Genomic DNA, 14295 nt, shown 5'->3' on the forward strand with positions numbered 1-14295 from the left:
GTTCCATCTGATTAATCTGTACCTATCTTGGTGCTTAGAAAACTATCTGGCACGTAGTAAGCACTTAAAAATTATCAAAAGAACAATAGTAATAATAATAATTCCAATAATAACACTAATAATGTAGCAATGACTGCCAGAAATGGGCCTCAGGCACATTCTTGGTTCATTCCAGATCTATTTTCAGGCAAATTGGAGAGCAGAGGCTGGGTCTAGTCTGAATCAGAGGACATAGCAGGCTGCAGATTTCTAGCTTGTCCAAAGCTTCCTGGGTGAGTCAGCCTGAAAATTTCACCTCTCTTTCCAAAAGCCACTGTGATTGAATGGAAAGGGCCTGATTCTAGGAGTCAGACCATGTGCATTCTAGTTTAGCGCCGTCACAACTTGCTGTGTACCCTAGGGCAAGTCACTTTATCTCTCCAAGCCTCAGTTTCTCCATCTGCAAAATGGGTTCAACATTACTTGCCTCTCCCTACCCCTCTGAGATGTTGTGAGAAATCATGTGATAGCTTTGGAAAATAAAAAGTGCTTTACAAACTCGAGGTAGCCACTCATGGCCTCCCAACCTCCCCATGCAGCATGCCTTCCCCATTTCTCTTCTCCAACCCGGCAAGCTAGGGAAGCAACCCCAGGCCAAGATGTAGGACTTACGCGGTTTTGCCTTCGCTGTCGAGTTTAGTGGCACTGGCTCCCTTTTTGCCCAGCAGAGAAGCCACCTTCTCAGCATCTCCATTCTCCACGGCCTGCAGCAGCCGATCATCATTCTTATTCCACTCATTGGTCTACAGGGTGAGGAAACAAATGAAAGAAGTGAGTAGCAGTCATCGCTGCCCACATTTGGACCTATAGCCTTTGTTCAACATCATCATCAATCGTATTTATTGAGCGCTTACTATGTGCAGAGCACTGTACTAAGCGCTTGGGAAGTACAAATTGGTAACATACAGAGACAGTCTCTACCCAACAGTGGGCTCACAGTCTAAAAGGGGGAGACAGAGAACAAAACCAAACATACTAACAAAATAAAATAAATAGAATAGATATGTACAAATAAAATAAATAAATAGAGTAATAAATATGTACAAACATATATACATATATACAGGTGCTGTGGGGAAGGGAAGGAGGTAAGATGGTGGGGATGGAGGGGGGACGAGGGGGAGAGGAAGGAAGGGGCTCAGTCTGGGAAGGCCTCCTGGAGGAGGTGAGCTCTCAGCAGGGCCAGCTCTCAGCTGGCAAAATCTTGTCTGATTTTGAGACAAGGAAGCATTCATTCATTCATTCAATTGTATTTATTGAGCACTTACTGTGTGCAAAGCACTGTACTAAGCACTTGGGAAGCAGAAGTGAAGGCAGTGCCAGACCCTGCAAACATGACAGTGCAACAAAGGCAGTTTGTGTGTGCGTGCATGCAGTGTCATTGGTGTTGTGTGTCTAGCATTGGCTTTCTCAGCCACACCGCACCCATAGGGGGATTTCAGTGCCAGTGGTACCTTCCTTGAGTTTAAAAGACAAACATCTATCACTGCCCACATACATTTTTGAAGGTGTTTGATTTTCCATACAGCCTCCCCATCATCATATATATGTTGGAAAAGCTGTTCCCTATAAAGTTCCCAAGTAACATCACGTTTTTATGCTTTACCAATTCAGGAGCGAAATTACCCCCATTAAAGCCAGTTTCTAACTTGTGAGCTGGGAAGCCGGCCTGATACCTCCTGACCTATCGATTCAGTTGTAGCCAAACCTTCCAGATTTCTGCTGGGAATTTCAACCTTTGTGCCCATGTGCAAAGTTCACCCAGGGTCATGGAGCAAATGCAGAAATGCATCCATTCATTTTCTCTGGACCTAAGAGGTTGTACACACAGTTGCTTTTGTATTTTTCTCTCCTGTTACTGTCCCAGGGTTTTATTTACCTAGAAACAATTCCTTGATTTGCTTGCTGACTCAGGGTGGCTTGTTGGGTCTGCTGCTGCCTCAGCAAGATGCTAGCCTGCTCAGTAAAGCCTTTCTTTTTAGTAAACAAAAATCAGAGCTGTTACGACAGCTTCCAAAACCAAAAGAAAACAAAAAGCCAGTCTCTCCAAGCCATGATGACATATTAATGGATGCAACTTTTCCAGTGAATAGGAGATTCCCGAACCCACAGTTCTCCTATGATGTGAGAGTTACATTCTCAATGAACTCCACATTAAGGAAAGCTCACACTGTAGTGTAGAGAAGCAGCATGGATTACTGGAAAGAGCATGGGCTTGAAAGTCAGACATCATGGGTTCTAATCCCAGCTCCACCACTTATCAGCTGGGTGACTTTGAGCAAATCACTTAAATTCTCCGTGCCTCAGTTACCTAATCTGTAAAATGGGGATTAGGACTGCAAACCCCACTTGGGGCAACCTGATTACCTTGTATCTACCCCAGCATTTAGAAAAGTGCTTGGCACACAGTAAGCACTTAACAAATATCATCATCATTATTAGTAGTAGTGGTACACACACCTTGACTGATGCCTGTTGTATGCACACAACCATTTCTTCCAAAACTGTGTCCTATTTTTATCACAATCTTTGTCCTTTGAATCTTTGTTCGCCTTTCCTTATATGTCTGTGGGTAATCACCGCTGCCTCACCTCATTCTTAGATTGGAGCCCGAGACCCAGTGCTTAGTACCGTGTTTGCACACAGTCAGGGCTAAACACTGTTATTACTACTATTGAAACTATTAATAGAGGTGTAGTTTCAGAATGTTCCCTCATTTCCTTTCAGCATTCTATCTAAAGCATGTAGTGAAAACACAAGTTACAGAAGATTTTAGCGTACCGTATTAGCTCGATTTTCCAGTGATCCTTTCTTCAGCCCCTCACCCCCTTGCCCCAGAATAGATTTGTAGTCCATAAAATTTCACTCTTCCTAAACAGACAGCATTCCTTTCTTGGAGGGGTTAAATACCTCCTGCTGCCAATCTTCAGGATGAGAAGCCAAGTCTCGAGCCTATTTTCTTCCCCATGAGCTGGTTACCAATAGGGCAAGTCCCTGGATAAATTTCTGGTAAAGAAACCATTTTCTGCTTTCAGGATGTTCTATGCTCTGAGTGATACGAATCTGCTGGGTGGCCTTAGGGTACATCCTCCCCTCCTTATAGGACCACATTTTCCCATTGGTAAAACAGAGCTGGGAATGTTAACATTGTGAAGCCACTGGGAATCTCTATTTAACTCTATCATGTGTATCTCTTCTATGTGCCAACTCTTCCATGTGCTAACACATTATCCAGAACCACAAGCACTTAAGTTCCAGCCAAAATAAAAATCAATCAATGCCTAATGCCAACAAATGGGCATTTTAAAAATGGTATTTAAATTCTTATAATGTGCCAAGCATTGTAATAAGTACTGGAGTAGGTATTGGATACTCAGGTTGGAAACAGTCCCTGTCCCACATGGAGCTCACAGTCTAAGTAGGAGGGTGTAAGATTTAATTCCCATTTTACAGATGAAGTAACAGGCACAGAGAAATCAAGTGACATTTGCCCAGAGTCACAGAGCAGACAAATGGTGGAGCTGGGATTAGATCCCAGCTCCTCTAACTCCCAAGCCAGTGCTCTTTCCAGTAGGCCACTCAAGGGGTCCCAGGCTAAATTCTGCCCTCCAATTCCTCAACAATTCTTCACAACATTGCTAAAATCTGCCCTTTCTTCTCCATCCAAATTTCTCCCTTGCCTAACCAAGCACATATAATAATAATAATAATAAAAATGGTGGCATTTATTAAGCACTTACTATGGGCAAAACATTGTCTAAGTGCTGGGGAGGTTACAAGGTGATCAGGTTGTCCCACAGTGGGCTCATAGTCTTAATCCCCATTTTACAGATGAGGTAACTGAGGCCCAGAGAAGTTAAGTCACTTGCCCAAAGTCACAGAGCTGGCAATTGGCAGAGTCGGGATTTGAACCCATGACCTCTGACTCCAAAGCCCATGCTCTTTCCACTGAGCCACGCTGCTCCTATCCTATACTTTTTATAATGGCATTTATTAAGCACTGACTATGTGCAGAGCACTGTTCTATGCGCTGGGGAGGTTACAAGGTGATCAGTTTGTCCCACGGGGGGCTCACAGTCTTAATCCCCATTTTACAGATGAGTTAACTGAGGCACAGAGAAGTTAAGTGACTTGCCTAAAAGCTGACAGTTGCCAGAGTTGGGGTTTGAACCCATGACCTCTGACTCCAAAGCCCGTGCTCTTTCCACTGAGCCACGCTGCTCCTATCCTATCCCACCTTGACTACTGCATCTGCCTCCTCACTGACCTCCTGTCTCTCCCCACTCCAATCCATACTTCACTCTGCTGCACAGATCATTTAGCAACAAAAATGTTACGTCCATATCTTCCCACTCCTCGAGAACCTCCAATGACTGCCCATCCATCTCTGCATCAAACAGAAACTCCTTACCATTGGTTTCTCTCCCCATCCTGCCTCTCCTCACTCATCTTTTACCACAGCCCTGTCCGCATACTCCACTCCTCCAACTCCAGTTTACTCACTGTGCCCCAATCTCATCTATCTCATGGCTGACACCTTTCCCAAGTGCTCCCCTAGCCTGGAACTCCTACCCCCTCCAAATAATGCCAGACCACCACTCTCTCCACCTTCAAAGCATATTAAAGTCACCTCCTCCAAGAAGCCTTCCCTGATTAAGCCAGCTCACTTTCCCATCTGCGTCATCTATGCCCTCGGATCAGTGACCTTTGATCATTTGATATTCACCCCACCCCCAACCCCACAGCACTTCTGTAGATATCTTTAAATTCTACATTATAAATTACTTATTTATTCATCTTAGTGTCTGTCTCCCCACCTAGACTGTAAGCTCCTTATGAACAGGGAGGGTGCCTGCTAATTCTGACTCTCCCAAGCCCTTAGTACAGTATTCTGTACCTAGTAAGTGCTCCATAAATACCATTGATTGACTGATAATTCCTCCATCCATTGCCTCCCATGAGAGATTAAAACGGTAAAAATGGAGTTGGAATAGGCAAATATACTAAATGTATTAGGGCATTACACGGGTACTGGCTATGTATAATCCACAATCTGGAAAATCCACTTTCCTGCTTCAAAAATGAGATTCTGTAGCTTCCTTGAGAACATAAACCTCAGTGGTTCATGCATTTCTGTATACTAGCCAGGTTTATTTTTGTATAGGGAAATGGTCCTTGGTTTAAATATTTGCTGGCTGAGTTCATTTTCAATACAGTACATAGGATACCTATCAAGCAGTGTCTTGGTCCAAAAAAAAAATGTCCAGGGCCATGTCTCCAAGCACTCATGACTTCATTTCTTTACAAACAGCAGACAATATTCTGACTCCACCAGTAGTTATGAAGTAAATTTCATTTTGGCCAGTAGCACATTAGATAGGTAGTAGGAGGCCCAGCATTTGTTGCAATGCACTTCCTCTGTTTATATATTTCAAAGATGACTTGCTGCTCCCTTTCCCAAACTGGCGGAGTTTAACAAGCAGTTTCAGGGAAGTATACTTTGGGAACCATTACTTTCAATCTGCTTTCCCCCACTTCACAAAGGCAAAATCATTGTTAATCCTTTGAGATTGTTCTGGTGTCCTGAGATGATCAGATTCAGTTTCCACAAACCCAAAGGGCTCCAGGCTGCAGACAACACAAAGATTGCCGGTACTGAGGAAAACCCCCATGGACTGGTTTCCTCTTCAGATCAGACACAGCATTCCTATAAAGCGAGCAGAGACCAGGGTCTCCTAAGATGAGTTACCAGAGGTTGAGAAACAAGACAGTCCAAGAGTTTACTTGGCCGGTTTGCCAAATGTTTGGATGGACAAGTTTCAATGAAGAGTTGTTGCTTCCCTTTCTACCGGAATGCTTCATGATGCACCTGCCTGAAGCTAGCTTCTGCTGCCCTTGGCTGGCAGAACAAGGCTGTAGCCAAAGGAGATAACAATCGTTGCCAGTTTGCCAGCCTTGTGCAGGAGGAAGGGAAGGGGAAAACAGAAAGGAAAAGGCAGTTCAAGTATATTTACTCTGAGAAGCAGTAGAGAAACAGAAGAGAAGCAGCATGGTGTAGAGGATAGAGCATGGGCCTGGGAATTGGAAGGTTATGGGTTCTAATTACAACTTCACCACTTGTCTGCTGTCTGACGTTGGACAAGTCATTTCACTTCCCTGTGCTTCAGTTACCTCATCTGTACAAGGGGGATTGAGACTGTGAGCCCAACGTGGAACAGGGACTGTGTCCAACCCCATTTGCTTGTATCCACCCCAATACAGAGCCTAACACATAGTAAGCGCTTAACAAATACCATTATTATTATTGTTATCTTAGGATATATGAGCTGCACAATTGGTATTTCTTACTGGGGAGTCCCTCCTCTCTCCACATCCACCAGACTACATTCTCCCCATCTTCAAAACCCTTTTAAAAGCCCACTCCTCTAGGAAACCTTTCCTGATTAATCCCCACCACTCCAAGCTGCCATCCTCAATAGTTTGTATTTGCATCCATCCTCAGCACTTTTGCATACTACCATGGATCAATTCCCACCTCAGTACTTCTGTCTAGAATCGATGTTTAGATCAATGGCATAACACGTGTTTACCCGTCTCCCTCATTAGGTCTTTTGCTCCTTGAGGGGGGCAATCATGTTTTTGTTTCTTTTGTACTCTCCCACCTGGCTCGGATGGCACACAGCAGGCACAACTGACTTACTCACTGAATTGGAACCAGAGAATGATACTACGGATGAGGAAGGGAGAAAGGGATTGCCACTACAGAATCCACTGAGGGGTGAGGGAAGGTGAGGGCTGGGAAGGAAAAAGCAATAAACCACCCAAGGAGAAAAGTAAAGGAGCTGCGATAAATACATTTTTGAAACTCTCACAGGGAAAGGGGAAGAGAAGGAGTACACCAGTCGCCTTAATATACAAAACCAGACTACGAGCAGCTGGCCTCCTAAGTTGTGGGCCGGCTATCCAGACAACCATGATTAGTTCTTGGGGGTCAGTTGATGCTTACAGAGCACTGTTCTCTGGACATAGGCCAGGCAGCTGTTTATACTAATAATAAGCTTTGGAATCCACAACCGTCCACTTCACATCCCGTTCATAACCACAGCCCTCGGAGTATCATCACCATCATCTCTCTAGGGGCCGACCGAGACTTTCCCCATTTCCCGTCTCTGGTGTGGCAAGTCTGTCTGTCCAGGGTAGGCTGGACTAAAAATCCTATTGCCACATATAGCACTTGAGACAACAGATGCTTAATATGTTCTGTGACTATTGTGGCTTCTTAGGAAACAAAGACAAAGGCAGGAATTTTTTGCAACCCAAGTGAGGAGCTGAAATCCAAGAATCTTACAGTGGGGACCATCCCCAAGATGCCCGCCAATGTTCAGCCCCTTCTTTATCAGGCCAGGCTCTACTTAAATCATCTCAACAGGTGAGTGTTGGTCAGAAACTCTGAGCTCTCCAATGCAGTGAATTTCCGTATGTAAAAATCGGGGAATTCTTCTTCACATTCCATCAAACTCATTTTCTCTTGCTTGACAAAAGTTGTTTCATATATTTTGAATGCATCGGATCAACTTTCACATTAATCTTCTACTAACCAATCCCTACTTTCTTTAACCCTTCCCCAAAGCATCACTTTTCCAGCCTCTGTCATTATCTCCTCTCCAGCACCTCAATTTCACCACCATGCCCTTAAAATGTCCCACTTCCTAAAGTGTTATTCTAATAAGGGTGTGAACAATTTCAAAATATTAAAGATATTTCATGCATCGGGAGCCACAATCTCCAACAGCAAGCAGCCACTCTTCTACAATGCTATCAGAAAGCCATTGAGACATTGGACCTGGTGTTTCTAAGCCACTAAAAGTGATCTGATGAAAATGATTCAGAAACATAAAAAGACTACTTGCAAGAAAACATGTATTGCACCTAACAATATCCCAAGACCCTTACAAAGAGAGGCTTTCCATGTCAAGATGAAGGGCTCTAACTTGAGAGACAAGCGCAAGAGTCAGTGGGATGCAAATGAAAAGAGATCTAAGGTATGCAGGCCACCAAACTGAAGATATCCATGCAATCAATAAAATCAGACAATGGTATTTTACCTCATCTGTTACCTCATCTGTTACCTCAGTTACTTCATCTGTAGAACATGTTTTGTTTTGTTGTCTCTGATCATAATCTTCTCACCTGCCTCCTCACTCACACTCCTTTCCCCTGTAAATCCGTATTACTCCCTCACAGAGATCTCCGCTCTCTGGACCCCACCCATCTTTCGGAACGCCTCACACCCCACCTCGCCGCCCTCTCCTCTCTACCCAGTCTTGATGATCAGATTACTGCTCTCAACTCTACCCTTTCTACTCAGCTAGACTCGCTCGCTCCCCTTTCCCTTCGCCGCTCTCGCACCACTAACCCACAGCCCTGGATCACTGCCACTGTCCGCCTCCTTCGCTCTTATGCTCGAGCTGCCGAACGCTGCTGGCGAAAGTCTAAACACCATGCCAACCTCGTTCACTTCAAGTTTATCCTTTCCTGCCTTAACTCAGCCCTCTCTTCTGCCAGACAAAACTATTTCTCCTCCCTTATTGACACCCATGCCCATCACCCCCGCCAGCTCTTCCGTACATTCAACTCCCTTCTCAGGCCCCCGGTTCCTCCCCCTCCTCCTTCCCTCACCCCCAACGATCTGGCCTCCTACTTCATTAACAAAATTAAATCCATCAGGTCCGACCTCCCCAAAGTCTCTTCCCCCCTTTCTCCAACCCCCCGGCTCTCAACATTCTCTGCTACTCTCCCATCCTTCCCAGTGGTATCCTCAGAGGAACTCTCCTCCCTCCTCTCAAGTGCTACTCCGGCCACCTGTGCTTCTGACCCCATTCCCTCTCATCTTATGAAATCTCTCGCTCCATCCCTTCTCCCCTCCTTAACTTCCATCTTCAACCGCTCACTCTCCACTGGTTCCTTCCCCTCTGCCTTCAAACATGCCCATGTCTCTCCCATCCTAAAAAAACCCTCTCTTGACCCCACCTCACCTTCTAGTTATCGTCCCATATCCCTCCTACCATTCCTTTCCAAACTCCTTGAACGAGTTGTCTACACGCGCTGCCTAGAATTCCTCAACAACAACTCTCTCCTCGACCCCCTCCAGTCTGGCTTCCGTCCCCTTCATTCCACGGAAACTGCGCTCTCAAAGGTCACCAATGACCTCCTGCTTGCCAAATCCAACGGCTCATACTCTGTCCTAATCCTCCTCGACCTCTCAGCTGCCTTTGACACTGTGGACCACCCCCTTCTCCTCAACACGTTATCTGACCTTGGCTTCACAGACTCCGTCCTCTCCTGGTTCTCCTCTTATCTCTCCGGTCGTTCTTTCTCAGTCTCTTTTGCAGGCTCCTCCTCCCCCTCCCATCCTCTTACTGTGGGAGTTCCCCAAGGTTCAGTGCTTGGTCCCCTTCTGTTCTCAATCTACACTCACTCCCTTGGTGACCTCATTCGCTCCCACGGCTTCAACTATCACCTCTACGCTGATGACACCCAGATCTACATCTCTGCCCCTGCTCTCTCCCCCTCCCTCCAGGCTCGCATCTCCTCCTGCCTTCAGGACATCTCCATCTGGATGTCCGCCCGACACCTAAAGCTCAACATGTCGAAGACTGAGCTCCTTGTCTTCCCTCCCAAACCTTGTCCTCTCCCTGACTTTCCCATCTCTGTTGACGGCACTACCATCCTTCCCGTCTCACAAGCCCGCAACCTTGGTGTCATCCTCGACTCCGCTCTCTCATTCACCCCTCACATCCAAGCCGTCACCAAAACCTGCCGGTCTCAGCTCCGCAACATTGCCAAGATCCGCCCTTTCCTCTCCATCCAAACCGCTACCCTGCTAATTCAAGCTCTCATCCTATCCCGTCTGGACTACTGCACTAGCCTTCTCTCTGATCTCCCATCCTCGTGTCTCTCTCCACTTCAATCCATACTTCATGCTGCTGCCCGGATTATCTTTGTCCAGAAACGCTCTGGACATATCACTCCCCTCCTCAAAAACCTCCAATGGCTACCGATCAATCTGCGCATCAGGCAGAAACTCCTCACCCTGGGCTTCAAGGCTCTCCATCACCTCGCCCCCCTCCTACCTCACCTCCCTTCTCTCCTTCTACTGCCCAGCCCGCACCCTCCGCTCCTCCACCACTAATCTCCTCACTGTACCTCGCTCTCGCCTGTCCCGCCATCGACCCCCGGCCCACGTCATCCCCCGGGCCTGGAATGCCCTCCCTCTGCCCATCCGCCAAGCTAGCTCTCTTCCTCCCTTCAAGGCCCTCCTGAGAGCTCACCTCCTCCAGGAGGCCTTCCCAGATTGAGCCCCTTCTTTCCTCTCCCCCTCGTCCCCCTCTCCATCCCCCCGCCTTGCCGCCTTCCCCTCCCCACAGCACCTGTATATATGTATATATGGTTGTACATATTTATTACTCTGTTTATTTATTTATTTATTTATTTTACTTGTACATTTCTATCCTACTTATTTTATTTTGTTGGTATGTTTGGTTCTGTTCTCTGTCTCCCCCTTTTAGACTGTGAGCCCACTATCGGGTAGGGACTGTCTCTATGTGATGCCAATTTGTACTTCCCAAGCGCTTAGTACAGTGCTCTGCACATAGTAAGCGCTCAATAAATACGATTGATTGATTGATTGATTGATTGTCTGTCTCCCCCTTATAGATTATAAGCCCGCTGTTGGGTAGGGACCGTCTCTATATGTTGCCAACTTGTAATTCCCAAGCGCTTAGCCCAGTGTTCTGCACACAGTAAGCACTCAATAAATATGATTGAATGAATGAATGAATGGTTGCAGCACCTCTGAAAAGTGAAGTTGGCTCTAGCCTTGCCACAATATTCTCTTGAACACATCTTCTACTACTGAAGAGAAGGTTCTACCAAACCTAGAAGACCAATTACCAATCTCAATTGAAAAGGATGAGAAGCAGCATGAGCACAGGTTTAGGAGCACATGGGTTCTAATCCCAGCTCCACTATTTATCTGCTGTGTGACCTTGCGCAAATCACTTCACTTCTTCATGCCTCAGTTACCTCAGCTGTAAAAATGGGTTTAAGATGGTGAGCCCCTTGGGGGACAGGGACTGTGTCTAACCTGATTACCTTGTATCTACCCCAGTGCTTAGAACACTGCTTGGCACATAGCAAGTGCTTAACAAATACCATAATTATTATATAATCTTTTCAGTCAGAGCCACAAAAAATTTCCAAACACTTGGACCCAGTTGCATATCTGCAGAGATCTACCATCACAGAGAAGACCCTTTCCTAAACTCTAACACATCCTATTTAATAAAATAATGATGACATTTATTAAGCGCTTACTATGTGCAAAGCACTGTTCTAAGCGCTGGGGAGGTTACAAAGTGATCAGGTTGTCCCACGGAGGGCTCACAGTCTTAATCCCCATTTTACAGATGAGGGAACTGAGGCCCAGAGAAGTGAAGTGACTTGCCCAGGGTCACTCAGCTGACAATTGGCAGAGCCAGGATTTGAACCCATGACCTCTATTTGTCAACATGTGGCCCACAGCAATGTCATGGGATCTCTAGACTGTAAACTCCTTGTGGGCAAGGAAAGTACCTACCAACTCTACTCTCAAGCACTTAGAGCAGTGCTCAGCGCACAGTAAGCTTTCAATAAATTCCATTCATTTAATGATCAATCTCTGAGATGCCACCAGCACTACCATCTCCAAGAATGAAGCTGAAAGATCAGACTGTGGCAACTAATGCCATTTCTCACTCCTCCCCACTTCTGACAAAATTCTAGCCAAAGTCCTGGACTGGCTGATTTCAGGGATTAAAAGCAGTTTGTTGTCGCCTGTTAAATGGTGTTAAAAGGCCTTGAACACACCCAGAAAGTTTCAAACATGCACTGGCTTTATGAAATATGTGACACTTTGTCCACAGGCATCTTTATTAAACATAGGCCATTTATTCTATGCACATATGACAATGTTTTCAAGCTAAAAAGGCGTATGCTAGATTACAGAAACATATGTAATGCTTCAGCTATGAAGGGCAGCATGTGGGTAATGCAGATTTGTGCTGCAATCTTGTCTCAGAACATTCTTGCTAATATACCACAAATGAGTCCTTTAGTGACTGGCAAGAAGTTTATTGCAGGGATCCTTCCAAAATGATGCTCACTTTAAATAATTTTCCCCATTAGGGTTTGACTCTCTGGAAATAAGAGTTTTTATGCCCATCTGATGAAGGGGCAGACTAAGTTAATGCACTTTCAATGACCACAGTGGTACTGACCACATTTGTCCAAAGAGTTTCCCACACAGGCTGAAACTTAGTCATTTATGGGCAGGAAATGTGTGTACCAACTCAGGTGTATTGTTTTCTCCCAAGCACACAGTAATAATAATAATATGGTATTTGTTAAGTGCTTCCTATGTGTCCAGCACTGTTCTCTGCAGTACAGTTCTCCTGTACAAAGTAAGCACTCAATAAATTCCACTGATTATCCTTTTTTATTGCCTTACCATTCAGGAGTCTGAGACACTCCCCAAAGATAGGAGGCTGCTTTTCTGTTTCCTTGTCTATCACTGTATCGTTGAACATTGTATTGCCGAGGTAGCATAATCCAATCTTTCAGTCTTTTATTGAGTGCTTACTGTGTGCAGAACTCTGCATTAAGCGCTTGGAAAGTACAGTAAAGCAATAAAGAGAGACAATCCCTGTCCACAATGGGCTCACAGTCTAGAGGAGGTGCTGCCCCTGAAGTGCTCTTTTCACTGGACCTAAAGCAGGGCTCAAGGTCTAGAGCTTCTAGTTCAAGGGAATGCTGAATGCCACCTTCATTGCCCTGCTGAAGAAAACACCTTTGGAGAAGATTAATTTCCATCCTGTTCCCAAATTGTTTTTTTTAAAGCGTATTTAAGCAGTTTTCTATGCGTCAGACACTGGGATAGATTCAAGACAACCCGGTTGGACACAGGCCTTGACCCACATGGGACTCCTATCTCAATCCCCAATTTATGGATGAGATGACTGAAGCACAGAGACGTGAAGTGACTTCCCCAAGGTGACACATCAGACAAGTGGAGTAGGATTAAAACCCAGGTCCTTCTGAGTCCCGGGTCTGTGCTCTATTCACTAGGCCATGCTGCTTCATATGTACTACATATGAATACATAAATACATATATATATATATATATATATGTATATATAGTTAAGCACTTACTATGTGTCAAGAACTGTTCTAAGCGATGGGGTTAATAAAAGCTAATAACATTGGGCACAGTTCTTGTCCCACATGGGACTCACAGTCTAAGTAGGACGGAGAATAGATAACAAATACCCATTTTACAGATGAGGAAACCGAGGCACCGAGAAGTGAAGTAACTTGCCCAAGCTCACGCAGCCGGCAAACGGCAGAGGCAGGATTAGAACCCAGGTCTCTTGACCCGCAAGCCCAGAATCTTTCAGCTCATGCTGCTTCTTTCTTATAGAATCCAAAGTGGTGGGGTTTTCCCGGGGAGATGTCACATACATGGAAGCCAGAAGAAAACACACACACACACACATACACACACACACACACACACAAAAACCACCCTCAGGAGACTGCAAAATTGTCAAGGAGCCAGAAAATCAAGAATGCTAAAGATTCACACTGATTTATAGATGAATTCTCAACATGATTACTTCTCAACAATATTCATAGCAGACAGTTTTAGAACATTGAGCATTTTTGAAAAAGCATCATGTCACAAACACACCCATTCACCAAGTTTAAAGCGAAATATTCAACTAGTTTTCAAGAAAACCATAAAACCAAATGGATGTTTGTACAAAGAAGTTGTAGCTAGATGGCAATCTTGGGTTAAAATCCAGTCTTTGATCAAGTCACCCGAAAGAGCTTCACCTTTTTAGCAGACACGTTACAAATTGCTCCCAAAGGATGGCCTTCTACGATTAATGCCCTCATAAACAGTTGTCCTTTTTAGATGATGACATTGCTGGTGGATACATGCTATCCATACAAGCTAACGTGGCTGCAAGTGACTGATCCTCCTTTCTGCTTTGCTTGCATCTAAAATAAGTCCTCGCCACATTAATGGGTTTGTCCCATTCAGAGCCTCTGTCGAGTCACAGTACTGCCCTCATTCATGAGGAGATGGAAGAGTTGTCTCTGATGGTTAACTAATCATTTCCCTTTTAACATTAGAGATTGGATCCAACTTTTA

The 14295-nt window shown here is 45.1% G+C and overlaps 1 protein-coding gene across 2 annotated transcripts in view; it reads right to left on the minus strand.

Annotated features, from left to right (window-relative positions):
- The window catches only part of RAI14 (retinoic acid induced 14), a 178149-nt gene that overhangs the window by 82829 nt on the left and 81025 nt on the right, over positions 1 to 14295 (minus strand). For both annotated transcript variants that reach the window (XM_038743770.1, XM_038743769.1), the window contains exon 3: positions 652 to 782. In XM_038743770.1, coding sequence (XP_038599698.1) covers positions 652 to 782 — 131 coding nt within the window. The remainder of the gene's footprint in view (positions 1 to 651; positions 783 to 14295) is intronic.

This window comes from Tachyglossus aculeatus, chromosome 3 (assembly GCF_015852505.1).
Source record: "Tachyglossus aculeatus isolate mTacAcu1 chromosome 3, mTacAcu1.pri, whole genome shotgun sequence".
Taxonomy (NCBI): Eukaryota; Metazoa; Chordata; class Mammalia; order Monotremata; family Tachyglossidae; genus Tachyglossus; species Tachyglossus aculeatus.